Below are 22,005 nucleotides of genomic sequence, written 5' to 3'. Positions count from 1 at the left end.
TGTCTGAATAAAATGTTTTTTTGTGTGTGTAACAGCAGCTCTGGTACCCCTCCTTTTAAGACCAATCTGAAAAAGTAACTAATAGTAATAAAAAAAACCGAACACTGACCACTCCCCCCACCTCTCCTGCAGGTATAAACAATTGTTTGCTATGACAGACCCAGAAAGTGTCTTATTTTTTCCTCGTGCCAGATGTTAAACAGGAACGTTCCTATTACATGAGCCTAGTGGACTGTCCAGGGAGACTGATTCCATGCATTGTTGTTGAGCTTTGCTCGTCACTTACATTATTACTACACTTCTATGGCTGTGCGTGGTTATTCCTTATTCTGCATCATGGGTTTCTATGGGATCCAGTGTTAGTCCTATTTGCCCTACAGTAAAAAAAATTTTTGAATTGTTGCTGTTCTCCTATTTTGGAAGATATTAAAGCAGATATTAACATTACAGGATCTCTTTTAGTTGAAATGAAGGCATCAGTAAAATAATGTTTTTTCTTATTCATCTAGTAATTATTTTTAAACATAACCTGCTTAGGCTGGGAGCTTTCAAATGATCTTGCAGATGTCCCATAGCTATGGATGTGGTTGCTGCTTTTGTTGCTATGATTGCAGACAGCTGTAGTGGTAGCTTGCCTGAAGAAAGAACAATACATCACATGCAACATGCACTACTGGACTGAGTGTAGGACAGTGATTCTTTTTTTCTCCTTTTATTGATTGAACATAAAACTAACTGCTTCATGATGGCTGTGTTAATGCCTTTTTGATCATATTTTATGGCAACTTAATGACCATTGCAGTTTTGTTTACTCTGGCAGTAATTATTTGTTGTACTTGCATGCTGTGCTGCTGGTCAGTTTTAAGGAATTCAACAAGCTAAAAGCATAGAGAAGTCATGGCATCTTCGACTCCCAAAGCAAGAGCTTTAGGTATTCATCATTCTTATAGCTGCAGAGGTAAACAGCAAAGGCACCAAATGTGATATGACCTGTGATACGACACTGTTTGCTTTAAACACTGTTTTACCCTGAGATCTTATCAGTCAATTTGGGTTTTGGTCATTGCTACTAATAATCTTTTCATTTCTGATCATTCATGCAGTGTAAGGAAGAGGTTTACTCCTTCTGCCCAGAGACTGAACCAGCAAAGACAGCAAAGCCAGTGTGATTCCTTCAATGAAGATAGTGGACAGTTACCACCAACTTGATCACATTTTGCCTTGGATAGCTGGTAAGTCAAGTTTAATTTTTAACGTATATATTCTTAATTATTAGTTCAAGTATAAAATTGTTTAATGGACATATTTAAGAGCATGTATAGTGCAGAATGGTTTCTTAGCTTTATCTTTGCTAAGATCTGAAGTTAATACTTTACAGCTATGCTCTGTTCTTCTAGCTTACCTGCCAATACAGTGCAGCATGTTTGTGCCACATAGAGCGTAATGTATTATTTAGATTTTCTTTTTCTCTCTGAAATATGATTTTGAAAGGACATGGACGTCTTAAAAGGACATTATGTCAGTATTTACCAATCTCCCCAAAAATGCTTTTAAAAGGATAACATTTTTATTTGTATTTGACCTTTAAAGCACCCTGCTGTTAGGGAGTAAAAGGTTACTACAGTGCTTTGAAGTGAAAGTAGAAATCAGATCACAAAGAACAAGCTACAGTATGTGCAGTGTGAAATGTGTGTTGGAAGTCTCCTGTCACTGGTCTGGCACACGCTGTAGCAGAGCTCTAGTCGCAGAGATGAGATGTGTTTTAGTGGTTAATTCCAGGATAGCGCAGTAACTCTTTCCCCAGATATTCAGGTTATTTATTATTGGAAGCATTGCCATAAGCATTTTTTTAATTCTTGGAAATGCAAAAATGACAGCTGAGGGCTGTTGCTGTTTTTACCCTGTATAGTTCTGCCCTTTACTGAGAAATGCTGCAGCGTGCTTGTTGTGGTTTGTGCCTCGATGTGAGAATGCTAGTAAGATCGCTCAGGGCTGCTCTGCACCATGCTGAGATCTCCTTACTTGGTTCATTTTGACCTATGCTAGGTACGTGCAGAGATCTCTGTAGGTGAAAATCTCAAATGGGTCCATTCTGTTAATCACCTGTTTCTAAGCTTTTAGTCTGGGAAATGCTGTAACAATATTAGTTGTCACAATGATATATCATCAGGTCTAGCATCTTTCAGTGCAGAGTTTGTTACTTCAGTCCACACAGTGCGCGTTTTTGGATTTCACCTGATCAGTGACGTGAGGACGGTGTCCTCACATTGGAGTGGGGGGCACAAATGACTTGAAAATGGAGCCTTAACTTTTACAAAATGGCTTACATCTATGAAAATGAAATGCCAACATTCAGTAAATAAGCAACAGAATTACGTAAGCTGTTCTTTGTTTTCGTTATTTCTTATTTTTGCCTGGTCATATTTCCATTGGTCCCTTAGGAGTCATTTTTACAGCTTAGTAAGATCACACTTACAGAAAGTTTTCTAGACTACACAGCTTGCATTTACCTTTCGTTCTTTTCATTTCACGCCTTGTATGTGACTTGAAAATATGTTAAGAATGATAATCTTCAGTAGTGTTTTGCATCTCACTGGTCAAAAATGCAGATAGTTTGCCTCAGATTGTTCCAGCAGTTGCTTTGTTTTCCTGTATTTGTGCCACATGCCATTTCAGTGTTCTGATGGTGTTAGCATACAAGAAACACACGTTTGTATTTTTCAAGTCATTTCTGATGCACTGATTCTGTGTGGATAGCAAAGATGCCATCTGTTGTGTTGCTGAATAGCTGCGTTTTGTACAGAATTTAGTTTCTTCTTAGATTTGCCTTCTCCTAATGGAAGAAAAACTTGAGATTTTACAGAGGACTGATAAAGGCATAAGCTGTGTTAACTTTAATAACAGATATTTTTTGTTTGGTTTTAGTAAAACCACAATAGGTATGAGAAGTCCTACTAAGTGGATAAACCTAATTTATTTAATGTAAACTTACTAGAAGTCACCACAGCTTCTCAGTAAGTTTCCAATTTGGCCTACAGGCTTAATGAAGCTTGGAACCTCTCCATAATGTAATATCATGACACTCGGAGGTACTGAATCTGCTGCTTTTGGTATAAAAAATAAAATCCCAAGGCAAACACAGTGGAGTATGCTAAGCTGGGATTGAATTAAGTGTTGGATGGATCTACTTGTGTTTTTCTTGTCCTCATCTTTATGATATTAGGGTTTGTACGGCGAATGCAAATTGTTCTCTCTCATGAGTTTACTACTAACTGCGTGGTATTTGGAATCAAATGGCTTTGGAATAGTGAAACTTTCTTTATAAACAAAACTCTGCATGAAAGGGATTTTTGCCATAGAAGTCTTGCGATATATTCCAATGATACAGTTTTGATCCATGACGTTAGTGTAACAAAATCTTGTTAAACAGCTGTTGTTTTTCTTCTAGAAACTACGAGGTGAAAATGACACAGCAAATGCATAATTTAAGTCTCCTCCAGAGCAAAAAGAACAGCATGCCATCTTCTCCAAATGCTGCAAAGCGGTTGTATCGGAACCTTTCAGAGAAGCTGAAGGGGAGCCATACATCCTTTGATGAGGCGTATTTCCGAGCGCGGTCGGACCGGCTCAGTCTCCGTAAGACCTCGATGGTAAATACTTGATATTTATCAAATTGTCAATTCTCTTCCTATAAATCTGTACACTTTTCATCATTGTACTTCATCTGTTCCCTGACCAATGTTATACATTCTTCTCAAGCTTAAAGCTGTTTTTGATCCTTTGTCAAAATGCAGTCTGACCTTCTTGAAGGCTAAAGCAACTTACAGTCGTGTTGCTTTATCTTAGGAGTAAGATCTTAACGTAGTATTAAGGTTGGTCAGAGACTCTGATGATGGTCATTAGATAAGACTGTGAATAAGATTACACAGGAAGCAGTATAGCCTGGGTGTACAGAACAGAGCCAGGCTTTCTACTGCTAGTACAGGAAAGCATATTTGTCTCCATGGACTTAACGCTCACAAGAGCTCCTATTTATGCCAGAGATGGTAAAGCTATACAACCTACAGCATATACATTTTGAAGAATGGGATGTCCGTGAAATAATAACACAATGTAAGCTCAATGCATAACAGAATCTTTTATATTTGCTGGCAGAAAATAAATCTGCTGTTGATATTGCCTTAAAAAAGATAATGAAATTCTCTTTTCCATAAGTAGGAATAACTGACACATCTTTCACCTCTTCTGAAAAATTTCAGGTAGGGAAATCCTCTCCACTTATGAATTGTAGTGACTTAGGACAGTGTGCGAATGTGCCTGAAGCTGCATCTTGGAGCCGTTACTCTGATGCACTAACAGAGATGGTTCATCTTCTGACCAGTGTTTCTCTAAATATACATTACTAATTACATATTCCTTCAAATATGTATTCTTCTGTCATATTTAAGTGATGAGAAATGGATAGCCCAAAGATTGAGGAGCAGTACACTGCTGAGGCTTCAATCCTTTGCTACCCACAGAGCTATTTACTTATAGTCCTACTTACCTCCCTTTTCAGCACAGACCTATCAGGTTGTGGAAGTGCCTGTACAATCAGTAATTATTATGAGGAGAACCAATTTTACATTTGATGGTGGTTTAACAGAAGAGAGAGTTCAGCTAACTTTATCAACCTCAACCACTGCACTACTGCGTGAGTGACGCAGCTTTTGTCACTGCAGATCTACCACGAGTGTAAGCATCTCTGGATATTACCAGTCTGGGGTCTGAGCTGGTGTCTACTAGAGTCACTGAATAGATTCCCATTGAACTTAAAAGGCTTTGGGACCTCTTCTCTCCATTATGCCTGTTTTTTTCGCAGTTTTCCCTAGAAATAAATGCCAGACAAACCACCAGTTAAGGGCTGGAAATATTCCAGGTTGCTAGCTGATGTATTTTCTAATCACTGAATTTCTGTGGTACAGAGGTAAGTCAGTGACTAAAAGCAAGTCTCCAGACAAGTGAATAACATTTGTTAGAATTTGTTGGGTTTTTTTTCCCCAGTTTTGGCTGGTGAAGAGTTTTCTTTCCATTCTCTCTTACTGTGCAACACTTTCCATTCAGTAAATTGTTGTCTTGCTGCAGACATAGCAATGTCCCAAAATAGCTTTATTCTTGAACTCATGTTTATCAAAACAAGTCTTTGCAGAAACTACTTTAATGTTTTTTTCCAACTCCAGTAGCACATAGTGGACTTTTTCAGGCTAACCTAGAGCAAATATCTTGAAAGGGGTACTTCATTTTAATTAAGCTACATAAGATTGCATTTCTAAACACTAACAGCACTGAATCACTTACTGGAACATGGTTATTACTTACTGCAAAGCAATACTGTAGTTCTTTTCAGTATATATATTTGTGCGCTTGTGTAACACCTAAATAAATTAATCACATAGCGCAGCTGCCTAGCTAACGATTAGAGGCTGCAAGACAGCGTCAGGGAAAAAGAAATGTCCCTAAACTTTACCTGATCACTTGCAAATGGGATTCAGTTTCTCTTTGAATTCAAAGGCTTTGTCTATTCGGAGTGGAACAGAATTATCTAGCAAGTGTAAATGAAGGCAGAAATCAGAAGGGTCTTGTTAATATTTGTGACAATACCAGCTGGGTTGAAACTGAACGTGTGCATCTAAAGATGGTACAGCTTACCCCCATCTGAATTTCTTAGCCCTGGACTGCAAACATCTGAACAATGCTGCAATTCTAGAGTCACTTATATAAGAATATAATCATCTTTATTGCAGCAGAGAACAATATAATATTCAAGTATAGTCCTGTTTTCTATGTGAAAGCAAATAGTTGTGGAAAAGTTGGTCAGGAGCATAGAACATTTTCTGGGCTTGGAAAGCTGAGCTCAATGCAGGCTTTCAAATGGGACAATTATTAGCATGGCTGAAAATGTGGTCGCTGTTTCACTGTCTCACCAGGGTGTTTTTTTGAGTGAAATAAGTCTATTATGGTTAGATGCACACTACTATGTGGATGAGGGGTACATACATGCCTGTTTGGAAACGTCATATCATAATTCTATGTTTTTACAATCTTTGAAGTTAGTAGAAATGCCAACATATTTTAGACCAATGGTTGTGTCTGAATTGTTCATTTGGAAGACCTGATATTTGCAATTTGGTCTGAAAATTATTTGGATTGGATGAATTAGGTTACAAACTTCATGCTCTGCTTCTTGTTTAAATGAGTGCAACTTTTTCAATCAGATTTCTAAAGAAATGAAGAAATAGTAATTTTCTTGTATTTTTGCATTTTTGGTGGAACGTTCGTGCCAATAGATTTGCTGGCCAGAGTATTTATAAGGAACTAACTTAAGCCTGTGCTTACATTCTGTTCGGCAAATGACTTCAGGAGAAAACTTCAGAAATACTTTAGGTATTTGGGTTGGCAAGTAAAAATCTGATGATGCATTTTTAAAGACATCTATGCAGGTTTAAGTCTTGACAACGAATCCAAAAATAACAAGTCAAATCAAAGTTTGGAAAATAATTCTACAGGAATTGCTCAGGTAGGTAAAATCTTTTGTTAAAGTACGTATATGTATTTGGAAAAGGGTCAAACTCTTCTGTCAGCCACATCACAGAGTTAATTTCAACTGCAGTACTGAATTCAGCCATCTTCATTATTATGTAACAGTTTTTTTTTTGTTTGTTCTTATATAATGCAAGAAATTTGTGCTGTGTAGTACAGATTTATTGAGTTTCACGCAGCACTGGCATTAAGGCAAATGATGGTATCCAGCACGTTTGGTGGCATTCTACAAATGATAATTCACTTAACCTTTCTGCACAATCACAAGGCCAATGAAAAGAGGGTGACTATTTTGACTTAAAAAAGAAGTGGAAACATTGCACATACCCAGGGCCACAGAAGTGAAAATCTGAACTGAGAAGTACCTCGTTTCCTGTCCTGAATCCGTACCACAAGTCTGTCACTGATTAATAACAACCAGCTCTACCTTTCTCTTCTGCTCTCCAAGTGTTTGCCAGTGTTTCCTCAAATGAACTTAATGAACAGAAGTGAGATCTAATGAAGTCGTTCCGTTCACTTCAACTAATCACCTTTGTAATAAGCTCTTTATGAATTAACTGTTAAATAAGTACGTTTTCCTTGGAAAAGTAATATGTTTTTTCTTGTTTTCTGATTGCATGAACATGGAGATGCTTCTGAAGCATAACTGCCCTTTATTTCCTTAAATAACAGCACAGGGAAAGTTCCAAAATATGTAGGGAAAGAATTTGAAATGAGTTTAAGCTGAGATGAAATTAATGCTTTTTAGAAAGTAGACAGACATTTTTGGTGAAATGGTGAATATAATTTACTTTTCATTCATATGAAAAAACAATCTTCCACTTTACAGTTCTGCAACTATAATAATGACATTTCAAAAATCTAAAGAGCATAGCCTTTTTACTTCTCTAGGCAGAACATCAATGGTCTATTTATGTTAATTTGGAGTGCACAGTACAGTGACATGCAGCTGTTAAATGTCGATAATTGTCTTGAGTGGGAGTTAATGACATTTAGCAATTAATTAAAATATTTTGTAATTAAAATAAATTAAACTTCTTTTAATTTCTAGTTAGAGCACCTCACCCCTTCAGACTGGGGGAAAAACACCAGAATAAGAGTAAGGTCTGTCCTCCTGATACAACAAGAGCAGATATGGGGAGCTACTGGAATAAGAGAAAACATTGCTGCATTGCAGTAAAAATTTGTCATTTTTAACTTAAAATAATAGAAATCTGGCCTCCTTTCCAAACGTTACTGGAGATGTGCCCTCTCTAATGATGGTATATGTCCTGAAGGACAATTTTTTGCCTTGAACAGAGGCATAAATAGAGAATGATAGATTTAGCTGCTTACCATCTAGTTTATTCTGAGATTTTTCTCTTTCACCTAACACTGTAGAAGGATCTAAGTATTTGACAATAAAGTGACATATGAGTCCCAGAATCTAGAGAAGAATCTGAAAACAAGAATTTGATAGAAGCCCATTTTTATGAAATGCTTTTTTAAGTATTGTCTTTTATTCTGCTTGGAAATCTACATATAAACTATAGCCCCAGAGTGAGTTATCTTTTCTGTTTAATTGTCTAAAAGGTGTATTTCCAAGTCAGCACTACTCTCCTAGATTTACTTTCTTGTTGCTCAGTTCATCTCATCCTGAGATAATCATCTAACTTAAGTATCTCATTTCTCTGTATTGAAAACCTGGGGTAAAGATCATCTTATGTATACATCTTGGTTCTGCTGATTCCTAATATTCAGCATATTAAAACTTCAAAGGTAACATAATCTTTGCAGTTTCTTACTGTGATATGAATACTTTACATCCAAAGCAGTAGACCAAAAGATCTCTGTCAGGTCACTGAGTATTTGAAGAGACTTTTAAGTTCAAGCATAACTGAAAAGACCAGATCAAGTTCCAGCTTGTTGCTGTGTACTCGTTTTCAGAACCACTTGTAAACCGTTAGTCCATATGTTTTAGGAGGAAATGAAAGATGTTCTGGCAGATCAGTGCTCCCTCAGAAAGTGTTGTTTCACTGAAAACTTAGGCAAGAGTATGCCAAATTAAAATTGCATCTGTTTAAAGAAGGAAAATTATTTTTTCTTCCGTGGCCGAAATGTTGATGTTCAAATCACAGTAGAAGACAGCTTCAATTCTCTGTTAAATTCGTATAATAACAAAAAAGTTATTGTATAATAGTCACTGTGTTTCTTCCATTGTGGGCTTCAGGATACAGAAAACTGGTTTACATCATGTATCTGGATCATTTGATCTCTTCTGTAAGCATTTTTTTAGTATGCCCATTGGCACAGTATGTCTACATAGATCTCAGGTGCGTTATGAGACCACAAGCTGAGCCCTCCTTGCTTAGCTGGGCCTCTTGCTTCTACTAATTCATTCTGAAGAGGAAAAAAATTGGGTAATTATGGCAATGGGACACTGGGAAAGAATTTAAAGAATCTTGGCAAATAACATAATTACTGTAGGCTCTGGAAGGATGTTCTCATAACAGAAACCTTCAGACCATGCTATCGTCCTGCACCTGCTTCTCACCAGCTCAATCAAGAAATGAAAGGTGTTTGGTTTTTTTGTATTACACAGTTCTTTTATCTCCTTGACTTTGGTAAATAGAAGGTTTAGTGGCTCTCCCTGCTCGAGAGTTGGCATCAGGTATCTTCCTGATTTTTCTTACTTGCTTCTATGCTCATGTTCTCTGCTGTTCAGACCCATCTTTCTGATCAAGCACACCGGAGAGTCAATGCATTCAGTCTCATTTCTACATTTTTATTTAATGACTATATAATTCAAAGCATCTTCTAGCTACAAGTTAACTACAAAAATATAAGCTCCTAGAAATGACTGGAATGTTGGAGTGGGCTCTAGCTCACACCATACCTGTGGAAGTTACCTCCGCAATTATTTGTTTGATTTGAATTTTGGTTGGTTGAGTTTGTATGCCCTAGCTTTTTACTTTAAATTTTGAGAATGAAAAAGTAAGTAGTGCAAGAACCTGTCAAAATCAGTCTTTCATCCAGCTTCACACTGAAAACATACAATATTGCTCATATGGTTCAATTACAGGACCGATGTCCGAAAAAGAATGATGGGTTTGAATGTCATCTGAAAGAAGTACAAGCACACAGGTCTAGAAGTAGAGCAAGCTCAGTTTTGCTGCAAACATCTTCCACGTCTTAGCTGAACTTAGGATGGGAAGGTTCAGTATTTTATATCAATGTCACAAAAGTAATTTTTCATAATTTATTTCTTAAAATTCAAACATTTTTCAAGATCTACTGTATTTCTCTTTTTGTTGGTACACAGAATTTCCAGTGCAATGAAGCAATGTTTGAGGCCGTAGAACAGCAAGATCTGGATGCTGTTCAGATTCTTCTCTATCAATATACACCAGAGGAACTGGACCTGAACACCCCAAACAGTGAAGGACTTACTCCTTTGGATATTGCCATTTTAACAAACAACATCCCTATTGCTAGGACTCTTCTACATGTTGGGGCAAAGGAAAGCCCACACTGTAAGTATTCAGTTTGAATTGGTTTAGATAATTATGTAATAATTAGGTTTGCTGTTGTTTGGGAAAATTAATTGCATTATAAAATCTGACTGGTTTTTATGATGAAGATGATTATACCTGAAATAGCAGCACAGTGCTGGAAGGACATTTGCAGAAGTAGCTCCTTGTTGAACGTGTGCTCAGCAGATCATTTTTGTTCCCTGTATCAGGTAGATTAACTATGAGTCAGGTTGAACTTCTAACCTAATGAACAGTGAGGCAGCTGAGTTAATACCAATACTGAAAAGAAATCTTTAAAAATATGGGAACAGGAACAGAGTGATCATGGCCTGAAACGCAGAGGTTGTCATCGAAATTCAAAAGATTATGAGTTATCTAGGCTATGCTGTGTTTTGATTATTTTGATCTTGGTTACGCTGCCTTCAGGAGACTGGTTGTGTTGAAATCTATCATTTCCATTACTTCAGACTCCTGCTCATATCTCCTCAACCCCACTCTTCAAATAGCCTAACATCACACTCAAATGAGAGTTTCAAAGCTCTACAGAACCAGAGGATATCTGAGCACAAAATAGACCTTCACACTTCACTGGAATACTATCATTGCTTATAACTACGTATTGTAGTTACAGAACTATCCTTTGTATTCCTCCCTGGGCATTTAAATGCACAATTTGTGGGCTGGAGGGTGACTTACCAAACCAATTAATCAACTGTAAACCATGACACAAACTCTGACGCCTTACTTATGTCTAAAAATACACCAATGTATGTGAATTTGTTTTAAACTGTCAATGCCTATATTTAGGACATTCCCAGCAAGGCTATAATGAGACTGTGTTTGAGGGGTTCGGCCACTGCAGACTCTGCCATTAATTTGAAGTTAGTTAAATTAACAACATTTAGTGCTGGCATGTCAATCTCAGTGCTCCAGGAAATTGCACCTTGAGGCTACTAACATTGCCAGTTTTTTCACTGGAGAGCGTGTGTGCATGTGTGTGTGTGCATGTTGAGTTTTTTTGCCAGACCCTCAGTGTTGGTACACCTTTATTGCTTTTCTATGTCCACAGCACTTATATTATCATTTATTCTGGCCTCCTTTAACCTTCCCTGGAGATTTTTGCATAGTGTAGCTGCTCAGTGAAAAGATTTTTTTAGCTTTATATTTATTTGTTTATTTTTCTGTCATGGTTCATGACTGAGGCTTTAAAAAAAAAGTGTGACAGCATTTAGAGTACATGATTGACTGCTGAAGCAACATTCATTAACCATGACAAATCTAGAGGAAAACACAGTCTTGAGTGTTCTAAACAGCAGTAAAAAAGACTAAACTAATTTTTCATTGACCTCATCTGTAAATAAATGCAGTCTGATGGCGAGCAGGGGCAATCATAAATTAGTATTCATTTCCTGTAATTAATGCAAACATGCCTATGAACACAGAGAATATGAATATATAACCACCTCATTTCCATTTCAAAATATACCCACCAAATTTCCACTTCACTTATCTTGATTTTTAGCTTTTCTGATTGAAATAATGGTCAAAACGTCCTCAATAAAAAGCAAAGGACTGTTTTGGTGTGTTTTATTTTTTAATTTTTAGCTTGATGGTTTACGGTTGCTACTTAAGAACAAAATGCAAGAAGTTGTTTTCAGCAACTTAAAACAAAGGTCTGCAGCAGTTTCATATGTGGCTTTATTCTTGGGGAACTGACAGCAATCACGTTCTTTTTTTTTTTTCCTCTAGTTTTTCTGCTTTGTTTTCCATACCTAACCAAGCCTTTTAGAATGAAACCCATTCTGTATGATATCAGGCCTGCAAAGGTATGATTAGAACCCAGCAGGAACATTTTCCTTTCTCTATGGTGGTCAATTGAGCAAGGCTTTGCCCGGCTAAGTGGGAGGAGTGGGATTTCAAGGTAAAATTCTGACTGATACCAATTTTGGGATGGGACACAAAAATCTTTTAATCTGATTGCAAGTGGTTGCATAGCATAAATCCATAGAGGTTGAGAGGTAAATGAATTCCCCACTGCAAGTGCACACCAAAAGCTTCTCACAGAAGCTCTTGCTCTTCTACTATATTAGACGTAGAGATCTAGTTGAAATTTCACTATAGCATCAGTGCTGTAGAAAAGAGGATCTGAAGGACAGATAGCTTGCAGCTGCCTGGAATAGGCAGAACAGAAGATAAAACAATGGAAAGTAAAACTCTGATCTTCTTTTCCATCATGGGCCTCAGGGTGTATAAATCTTAACGGGAGCCCAGTGTTTCTTAAACACAAAGTAGGATCAGAAAATACAGCATTTAGAATATTAATTTAGTGGGGAGGAAGCAAGGCATTTGTTGTTGTCAAAGCCCACTGCATTATTAATCTTTTCAGTTACTTTTGTTCACATATTTGTGGTCTGGCCAGGGTTGTTCATGTGAACCTAAATATAAATAAGATTAAAATTTCCAGCGACTGATTTGATACGTTTCCAAGACCTGACAATTGTAGATCTGAATCTTGATGAAAGAGAGAGAGACAGATCCTCAGTGAAAACTTGAACCAATGCCAATCCACAATCACCTGAAGTTCTGGCACATAAAATCTCCTTTCTCAGTCCTGCTTTGCTATCAGATGTGTTGCACGCTTATTGTAGGCATGGAGCCAGGAAGCTGTCACCTTTGGCCTCTCAGTAAACAGCCAGTTGTGAGGATACCAGCAGATTCCAGTAAGCCTGGCCATATGCCTCTTGACATCCATACGAAGAATGATCAAACTTCTGGAAGGATGGCTACAGGCCAGCTTCTGAAAGCAAGGCCTTAGAAACAAACATTCTTCAAAAACAACCTTTAGATGTCAGAGGTGCTGAGTAATTCTTCCCTCTCCTCCTGTGGTTTTAAAGATTCCCTCTCAGTTTTCACATTACTGCGTAGCATTATACTTAAAATATGATAAATTTCAATTGTTATATTGTTAGGTGAGACCAATGGCAAAATTAAAACAAGGTTCAAACTGAATAAAACAAGCCCCTTTTTCAATAGAAGGATAGCAAAGCAGTTGAACATATTGCCCAGAGAGCTTGTGAAACTCCACCTCAAGAAGTTTTCCAGGCCAGGTGGGTAATGTCCTCAGAAACTTGACCTGAACTTGTAGCTGATCTTGTTTTCAACAAGGAGTTTGGACATCAAGTTTTGAACAAGATAATTAGAAAGTCCCTTCCAATCCAATTTATCCTGTAATCCTATGATTCCAGTTTAGGGATTATACATTCATATGTGCAGATATCATCACTCATATGGTATGATGATGTCAAAAGCCAGTCAGTCTTGGTCCCTTATGTCACAGTTTCATGTTTTCAGAAACATATACTGTTCCCAGTTTATGCAAGTAAATGGTTGGTGAAGCCTGTGCAACACTGCTGCTGTTCCTGTAAAAACGATAGGGAAACTACCAGGCTGGCTGTCCCTACACAGCAACACTCCGCTATTGCTAAGAGAACTGTCTTGTGCCAGTCCTAAATAAGTGTGAATCCTTGTAAAGTGTTTTAGATAAATAAGGGTTTTTGAATTAGAACTATCTCAAAGCTCTTCTGCAAAATTACCAGACACCAAAGAAAAGCTGCCTTCTGTGATTTCAGAATTTTTTTTCTTGTACATTATTTCCTGTGTATTGAACATCAGATAAGTTGTTGTGCTTCTTCTCAGATTTAACACTTTACAAGTCCTATTTTCTAAACTGTTAATAGTTCAAACAATTTCAGGCTAAAAGCAGTTCTGAAAATAGTGTTTGATTCATTACATTTCTCTATATAATCAAGGGGCTGGTATAGGGCAGTCTTGTGGACTTGAGCTAGGACTTTTTAGCTTATATCCTATGTGATTGTCATTTTCACCTTTCTATACCACACAGTAGTTTATACAGGCAATTCATACTGCTAAATGTTGAATTAAAACTATTCTGAGCACTCGAGAATAACAAAATTTCCATGTGTCAAACAGCTCACTACATGTCAAATCTGTCAGAGAACTAATTACATGGGCAAAACTGAGGCACAAAGAAAACCTGGAAAGAGAATCACTGTACTCCAGCCTTTAAGCACAAAACTCTCGTTCTTAACTTCACCAATTAGATCTCTCTTCACTTGTAGAGATTTATATGTTGTATGTCTTTAGCTGTAACCAGTACCAACCTCTTTCTTCCTGAGAAAACATGATATTTTGGCAAAGTAAGAGTTAGTTAGAGACCAAATTCTTCTTTTATAGTATTCTATCAACTTAAAACATGTAAGCAATTTCAGACTAATTAAGATGTTGTTAAGCATTTGAGAAACACTGGAAGATAAAATCTACTGTTTATTCTTGTCATTAGTCCCATTTAAGTGGCCAGATCCCTAAGTGTGGTACAAATTGGCGTGGCTCTAATCGAGTTGATGACAAGGTATCTGTTGGAAGGCACAGTGTTCAAGGATTTGGCCTTACAGTGGGTTATGTTGGAATGCGTAAGGCCAGAATTTTGTCACATGAGTCTATCGAGCAATTATTTACTTTTCCCTTTTCTTGGTAGTTGTTAACATGGAAAGCAGGTCAGTGCATCTGTGTACATTGGTCCAGGAAGCACAGCAGCGAGTTACTGAATTGTCTGCACAAGTGATGAATGAAGGACTTGGTACAGACAACACAGAAAAAGAGAAGCAACTAAAAGCATGGGAATGGAGATACAGGCTATACAAGCGCATGAAGGCAGGCTACGAGCATGCTAGTAAGTAGAAGAAAGTAGCTGCAAAGTTTAAGACAAGAACTCTTACCATGGAGAATACTCTGCCTTTGTCGCGCATAGATGATCCTCACAGCACTGCTGTGAAGCAGATGAATGTTAGGGTGGGAAAACTAAGACACGTAGTTAAATGGTCTTCCTGAAACTGAGAAGGAAATTGATATGAGTACCAAACAGGACCAAATATCTGAGAGCAGCAAGAGCACAGCTCACCAGTGTAAAACTGATGAGACGAGATTACAAACTCTTAGTTCAGGATCTAATGATTCTGTCTTGTCTCGTCAGGTTTACTTCTGGATATTATTTTATGTGATCAAAGTTTAAAACAGGACAATTAGAATATATGAATATGGAGGAAGTAATAGAGGAACACTGGTCTTTTTCTGTTGTTGTTGTACTCTATTTTTTAAATAGTTCTGTCTTAAAATAATTGAGTTGTTCTTAATATTTGATTAAAAATGAACTTAGATTTTTCATATAAAAATCATCAAAATTTTATTGTTAGCATCTACATACAACATTTCATCAGCATAGTCACAAATTGGGCTACTTTGGGTACAGACTCAATTGCAAAACTATTTAAAGGAATTGTGAATTTGAACCTGTGGAAAGGAGTAAACAGGACTGAACTCTTCCACATTTGGATCTTTTAGCTGTACCCTTCCTCTTCAGTGAAATACAATCATTAACATTTTTACAGCCACCTTTCTTTATATATATACACTTAAAATAATTTTCTCAAATTCATTGTATTCTAAGATTATTTCTTCAAGACAGATGTAGTGCTCCTTGTATTAGATATTAAATACAGCCAATACAGCAGTAAGTTAATATAATGATTTTTTTAATCAATTCCAGCAGTAAGTCATGACATTTTATGTTTGATTTCTGAATTGAGTCTGATGGATATTCTGTGAATTAAGCTTTCTTTTTTAAAGAAAAAAAAGAAATAATAATAATAAAAAAGAAATTAGTCCTCAACTGACAAATGTATTTTGGAACTACTACACTGAAACGTTTGTGGAACGTGCAATTTCTGGATCACAATCATGTAAAAAGGTTTTCTGTCATTTAATAAATTTGAGTTTGTTAGTGAAACTATAAAGGTTTAATTAGCTCTTTGTGGTTTTGTCCTTTCTCTCTCTTCCTACCCACCCCAAGAGATTTATAGGGGCTTTTCATTGACATAATTAGCATGAATCTGTTTTATTGGGTTACATATATGCAGGAAGATATTTTTAACTGAAAGGAGCCAAAAACCATGATAGAAACAAATGGTGTCTGCAGGATATTGTTAGCAGGGCACTAATTAAAATTCTCAAAAGGCAGAGAACACAAACACCTACAACCCAAAGCTCACAATTGCAGGGTGATTTTCAGTGGGTTCTTTGAAGACTCAGAAACATTGTTTGAATAGGATTTGTTGTGCTGAAGAGCTGATGTTTTCTCTTCTCTCCCAGGAGCCCCTGAGGCGCCAACCAATGTCTGTCTCATGGTAACAAGCAGTACATCACTCACTGTCACCTTCCAAGAACCTCTGAGTGTCAACTCAGCTGTGGTGACCAAGTATAAAGGTACTGGATTTAGATATCTTTCATTTACCTTAACAATCTACAAACATTTGATGGCCGAGTGAAAAAGGTGCTTTCACTAGAAATGTTTGAATTTAATTATTTTCATAATAAATAGCTGTGCAAGTTGAATTTTCTTATAAGATTCCTCAAAGACAAAGTTTTATTTAAAAAACAAACAACAACAAAAAAAACAAACACAGAAGCTTTCTCCTTGAGTGCTTTGAAGGTGTTTGCTTGACTTACTGTAGTTAAGACATCAGCTCAGTGACTGCATTGAGATGAGTCAGCTATGAAATGCAGGCTAACTTTTTGTGCCTGTGGGCTTCTGAAACTGTGCATATCCTTGTAAATGCTGAACCCACACCACAGTTCCTTAAAGGAATGCCTCTGGAAGCTGAAACTTCTGGCAGAGGTATCATACAGCCCAACTAATTAGGTATTCCAGGGCTGCCACATCATTCTTGGAAAAGCCGTACATACGGAGTGGCACCGGTTAGTTGCAAAGTGGAATGAATAGGAAAATGCTTCCATGTGAATAGCTCCGTTGAGTAGAAAATAATTTCTATTCCATAGGAAATTCCAACTTGAAAAAAAAAACAACGTTTTATCAAAGATCGAAAGAAAAATTTTAAATTTTCCTATTTTAAGGAACTTGCAGATTCTCTAAAATGATTGAAACAGAAATGTTTAATGGAGCAGTCTGCAAGCTCTGTCTTTAAGTAGGAACGTGGGTCCTTCCACAGGTAAAGGGACTTAAAAGCACTGTCCTGAAGATCTGAGGCCTTCTTTGACTACTCCAGGGGAGAGTTGAGAGTGGAGAGCCTGAAAGTCCTCCTAGAGTGGATTTTGATAGATGTAGGAGGAACTATAATAGCTGGGTCTGGGGCAGTATCTTTCATGCTTCTATATGTAGGTGTTACAGTGATTGCTTCAACAGGAGATGTGCAGAGAGCTGCTGTAGAGCAAGTGCCCAATAATTCATGAAACTCCTCTAAAGGTGGGACATGCCAGTGCACAGGTTTCAGTGGCTTCAATCACAAGCACCCAAAGGACTACGTGAGATTATTTTGGAAGAGGCACACTCTCTTATCTCCCTACTTCTGATTTGAGATGCTGGTCATCACTGGGTATGCTCCGTACACTTTTTTCATAGTGCAAGGAAAAAAAACAAAACTCCCAGACATCACTAAAACAATCAAAGTGATTCCATTCCTGGTAGCCTCAGTAGAAGGGTAAATGACTGTATTACGCCTAGTCAGCCTTGCAGTGCTGCAGGAAGTGTTATTTGCAAAAACATCAAAGACCTTTAGGAGCCTAAATCGAATTTTCAACAATGGGTTGGGTTGCCAGGAAACTAAATTTCATTTAAGGGCTTCCTACTGCCTGATTTACTTGTGAAAATGATACTTAGGCTCCTGAAACATTTAATTCTCTTGAAAATATTAGCCTGCTCTTTGTAATGTCCAAATTTTAACAAACCTGAAACATTGTCCACTTTCTAACAAATGTTGATATTTTCACAGTAAAGCAAATCCCAAATAGAGCTGATTTTTAAATCAGAATACTACTCCCAGTTTCTAAAGGGTGCAGTATTTTCACCTTGCTAACTCATTTGTGTTGAGTATGGTTTGCACATGTCAGTTCTGTCCCCTTTTGGTAAGTACAACATTAAGAGAAATTTGATCCAACTTGACCTAACTTTCTAATCAGAGGAGGTAGCATTGCTGTCATATTTTGAATTACTCTCACTGGTGATCATTTTATGCTATATCAAGTTGACAGTTCTGGCAGAATGTTCTTTTTAAATCCTTTATCCCATGAGAATTGAATATTTATGGTTAGATAAAAAGAAAGATCATTAATAGCTCCTTTTGGTGACTTTCGGGAATTAATTAAGCACTGGTTGTAGAATTGTTTATTACATTACAGAGTGAGATTCTTTGTGCTAGTTTTAGGGGCTGTAAAAAAGAAACAACAACCATTCAAATGATCACTTGTAAGACTGATTAGAACCAGTTAGCAATTAGCTGAAAGCAGATCTTGATAACATTGTCTGAGCATCTTCTCAGTCAGATGTATAAATCTTCTACCCAGAAAACCATCTAAGTATTCTACTGATTCAGGGACAAAAGTAAGCTGTTAGGTTTTCTTTTCCTCAATACTTTACCATTTCTTTTTCTAATAAAAGATCAGGAGCATTTGTAGCAGTGTATAGGGAATACCTGCTCATTTACAGAAGCTAATAACGTTCTTTTATATGGATCTGAATTACAGAGGATATAACTGACATCACTTATGTTCAGTCTAGTTTTGTTCCCTAAAAACACTGAGAAGCTGCCAATTCCTTTTCTTCTGTGTCATCTTTTTTTTTTAACATATTTTTCCAAAGCTTTACTTGCTCAAATATCATTTAGAAACTAGACTTGGAACATTATCTAACTGTCTGCTATTTTCCTGTGTGCGATCTTTTCCCTTGTTAGCTGTATAACTTACAAATAATAATACAGGAGAATAATACTTTGCACTCACTCTCTAACCACTAAAACCATCTCACTTCATTAGGAGATTTAATTTTAACCACACACAGTGAATGAGTATTGACTTTGGTGTCCCAGCTGGATGGCAGTTCAGCGACTGCATTCTGTTGAGCCATTGCTTTAAGGAGCCAGAGTATTCTCTACTTCCTCTCCTGGATTGTTGTTTAATGTTGCAGGCACCATCCTAATGGCTTCCTTCAGTTTCCCTCCAGAGAAGGCTACAACGTGGTGGTGGCTGATGTGAAATGATTCCTATGTATATTGTAACTTAGTAAAGTGTTTTGAGGCTGGAAGCAGACAGGCATGCCATAAATCAATAATAATAGTAATAATCTGCTCTGTGCTAGAGAAAGATTCGAAGCCAGAGACACCTCACCCCAGCCAGTTTTAGGAAGGATGTGAAGCATCACCATAATTTGGGAAGAAAACCCAAACCCTTGGCTAATCGTGCCCTAAAGCCAAATTTCACATCCCATCATGGAAGTACTTACAACCTACTTTAGTTTTACATCTCTGTAAACGCAATCAAAACGTTCTGCTCTATTACACCAAATAACACCACAGTTTGAAGCAAGAGTGAACCTTTTTATATGTTTTAGAGCTACACGACAGTCACCATCTTGTTGTAGAAAGTCTCAGCAGCAACAAAATCCACGTAGGTACTACTTGTCTCCTAGGAACAGCTCATGTGGAGCTGAGAAGTAAATGCTTGGTAGGACTTATAAGACCTGCTGTCTTTCACTAATTAGCATTTCTAGGTTTCACAGATTCCACACAGTGCATGTACATATAGAAATCCATTTGTTTAAAAGAACAAAGGACATTGACGAGTAATTTTATTGTAGTTATTTTCTGTGCATTTTAAACCTGATACTTATTTTGCTTTTGCAATGAATAAGTCGACGTTAACCCTGTCTTTTTGCGTATCATTTTTTCATGAATTTTCCATCAGAAGTTGACATAGTTGTGCACTTATCCCCAGGTATAGAATAAGGAAGAAAAATGAACACAGTGCTGAATATCACCTACTTGGAAGGACCACTATGCAACTGAAAATCTCCATTTATATTTTATTTACAATTTTTCAACAAACATCTATATCCCTTTTTGGAGCAAAAAAAAAAAAGAAAGAGCTTGTATAACCAAAGTTGAGCTGATTTATTTAAGAGACGGGAACTATTTATATTTGAAAAGAGAGGAAGAGAGAAAAAATCTGAGCCATGTTTGATGTAGCAAACAGAGCTGATCTTCTCCATGGATGTAGGTGGGGACTTGGATGCCAAGTTATTTTCCAGATAGTGTTGCTAAGCTGTCTAGCCCACTTTAGCCTTTTGTTACCTTTTTATTTAGTTACTTTAACAGAATATTTCATTTTGGTTAGGATTGCCCAGCTGCCTTCTAGGATTTCTGTTGGATGGAAAGAAGATCTTTTTATTTTCTATGTCAGTGTAGCTCTTTAAAAAAAGTAAAGAGGTGGGCAACTAGATCAGGAAAGAGGAAGTTACGTCTTACTTAAATTTTGACAAGAAATATCTCCCTGCCTTCTTTCCTCCACGGCAATTTGTGGCTCATTTCAGAATTTTTTTTTATTAGAGTGATTTATGTAAATTGTCTTTAAATCAATGGTTCAGTCCTAGTTAGATATGCTATAGCCTCAGTATGTTGCCTTAGGATGGCCACATGAAGTGTGCTGGTTATAAGCACATAGCTTTATCCAGGAGAGACTGGTGCAACTTGCTCTTCTCACTGGGAGTCTCAACCAACGGATTCTGAGCCACCTTTCGTTAAGGGTCAGCTCTGAGATCATGGCATGAGGCATTTTGCCGAGTTAGGCCTGTAGGATATGTGTTCTGTAATTCAAAAAAATCAGCATTTGAGATTCTCGACTGATATCTCACTATGTCAGTGGAAGTCTTTCACTGAACATTTTGGTGTGAAAAACCTCAAAGGCTGTACACAAACGATCTGTGATTTTTGTGTGATTCCATATGTTTTACTTTCAAAAGTAATATCTTCACAACCAAATGATCTTATCAGTTTGTGTGGGCCTCTGTCCCTGTAAACACTTACAAACAGGTATACACTGTATGTTTTGTGAGTTGTCTATCAGCAGCAATGTTTGATCGAGTTTGGTATTGTTCCATAGCAGGCTTCCTGCAGTGATCCATCCAGTACTGCCACATGGATTTGGCTCCAGACAGACTTGGCTGGTCTAATACAGTTTACACAAAGACTGAAGTGCATATATACATACAAAATCTCCAACTTTTTTCCCACTTTGGTGGCAGCTGACCATTCTCATAGCAGTATCAGAACAGAAAGCAGCAAGCTTGTGCTTTGTTTGATTTCTAGAAGAATCCTGGTTGTGGAAATGAATACTTGCAGAAGTGAATCTTAGGTATGAAAATGGTGCGTTAACATTAATACGTATCGATCTTTGTACACTTGATGGTACGTCACTGCTTGATCCTGCTCCAGTTTATAGTGGAATTAAGTAGTATTCTGCATTTGATTTGATCTTGAAACCCTTTTCACTTATTATTCAAAGTTTCTTTGTATATTTTGAAACTCCTTCTTTCTTTCCCCAGAATGGTTCTTGCTCCATAAAATGTAAAGAGAGAATACTTTCCTTTGTAAGATATTTGAATTTATCCTGCTGAATAGGTGTGGTCTGATATTTTTTACAGTAGTTCATTTATGGCATTTTATTAGGTCTCCTGGGCACTTTATTTGCACATTACATTTTGGTAGCTAACAGAACTGTGCAATTCAACTTCTATTTTTATGCCTAGCAAGTATAGAAATGTATAAATGTTAGAACAAACCTTTCTATTTCTAGCTTCTGTTAAGGTCTGTAGTATGTGTTGGACTGAAAAAAAATGTTCTTTTATGTTAAGTTTGCTATGCATTTAAAAGCACCTTTGAACATGAATTACATATTAAGTGATGATGTATTTAACTACTGTAGTTGATCAGACACCAATTACTCAATTTAAGCATTCTTTCTGCTTTCTGTTACATAAAGATTTTAAGCAACA

General features: G+C 37.0%; 1 protein-coding gene across 1 annotated transcript in view; it reads left to right on the top strand.

Moving 5' to 3' along the window:
• Window positions 1,095-22,005, top strand: part of ANKFN1 (ankyrin repeat and fibronectin type III domain containing 1) — a 59,506-nt gene continuing 38,595 nt past the window's right edge. The window contains exons 1-5 of the mRNA XM_021415283.1: window positions 1,095-1,232; window positions 3,449-3,650; window positions 9,881-10,091; window positions 14,647-14,841; window positions 16,317-16,430. Coding sequence (XP_021270958.1) covers window positions 3,465-3,650; window positions 9,881-10,091; window positions 14,647-14,841; window positions 16,317-16,430 — 706 coding nt within the window. The 5' untranslated portion in view covers window positions 1,095-1,232; window positions 3,449-3,464. The remainder of the gene's footprint in view (window positions 1,233-3,448; window positions 3,651-9,880; window positions 10,092-14,646; window positions 14,842-16,316; window positions 16,431-22,005) is intronic.

This window comes from Numida meleagris, chromosome 17, assembly GCF_002078875.1.
Source record: "Numida meleagris isolate 19003 breed g44 Domestic line chromosome 17, NumMel1.0, whole genome shotgun sequence".
Taxonomy (NCBI): Eukaryota; Metazoa; Chordata; class Aves; order Galliformes; family Numididae; genus Numida; species Numida meleagris.
This window is presented reverse-complemented; position numbering and strand designations above follow the sequence as displayed.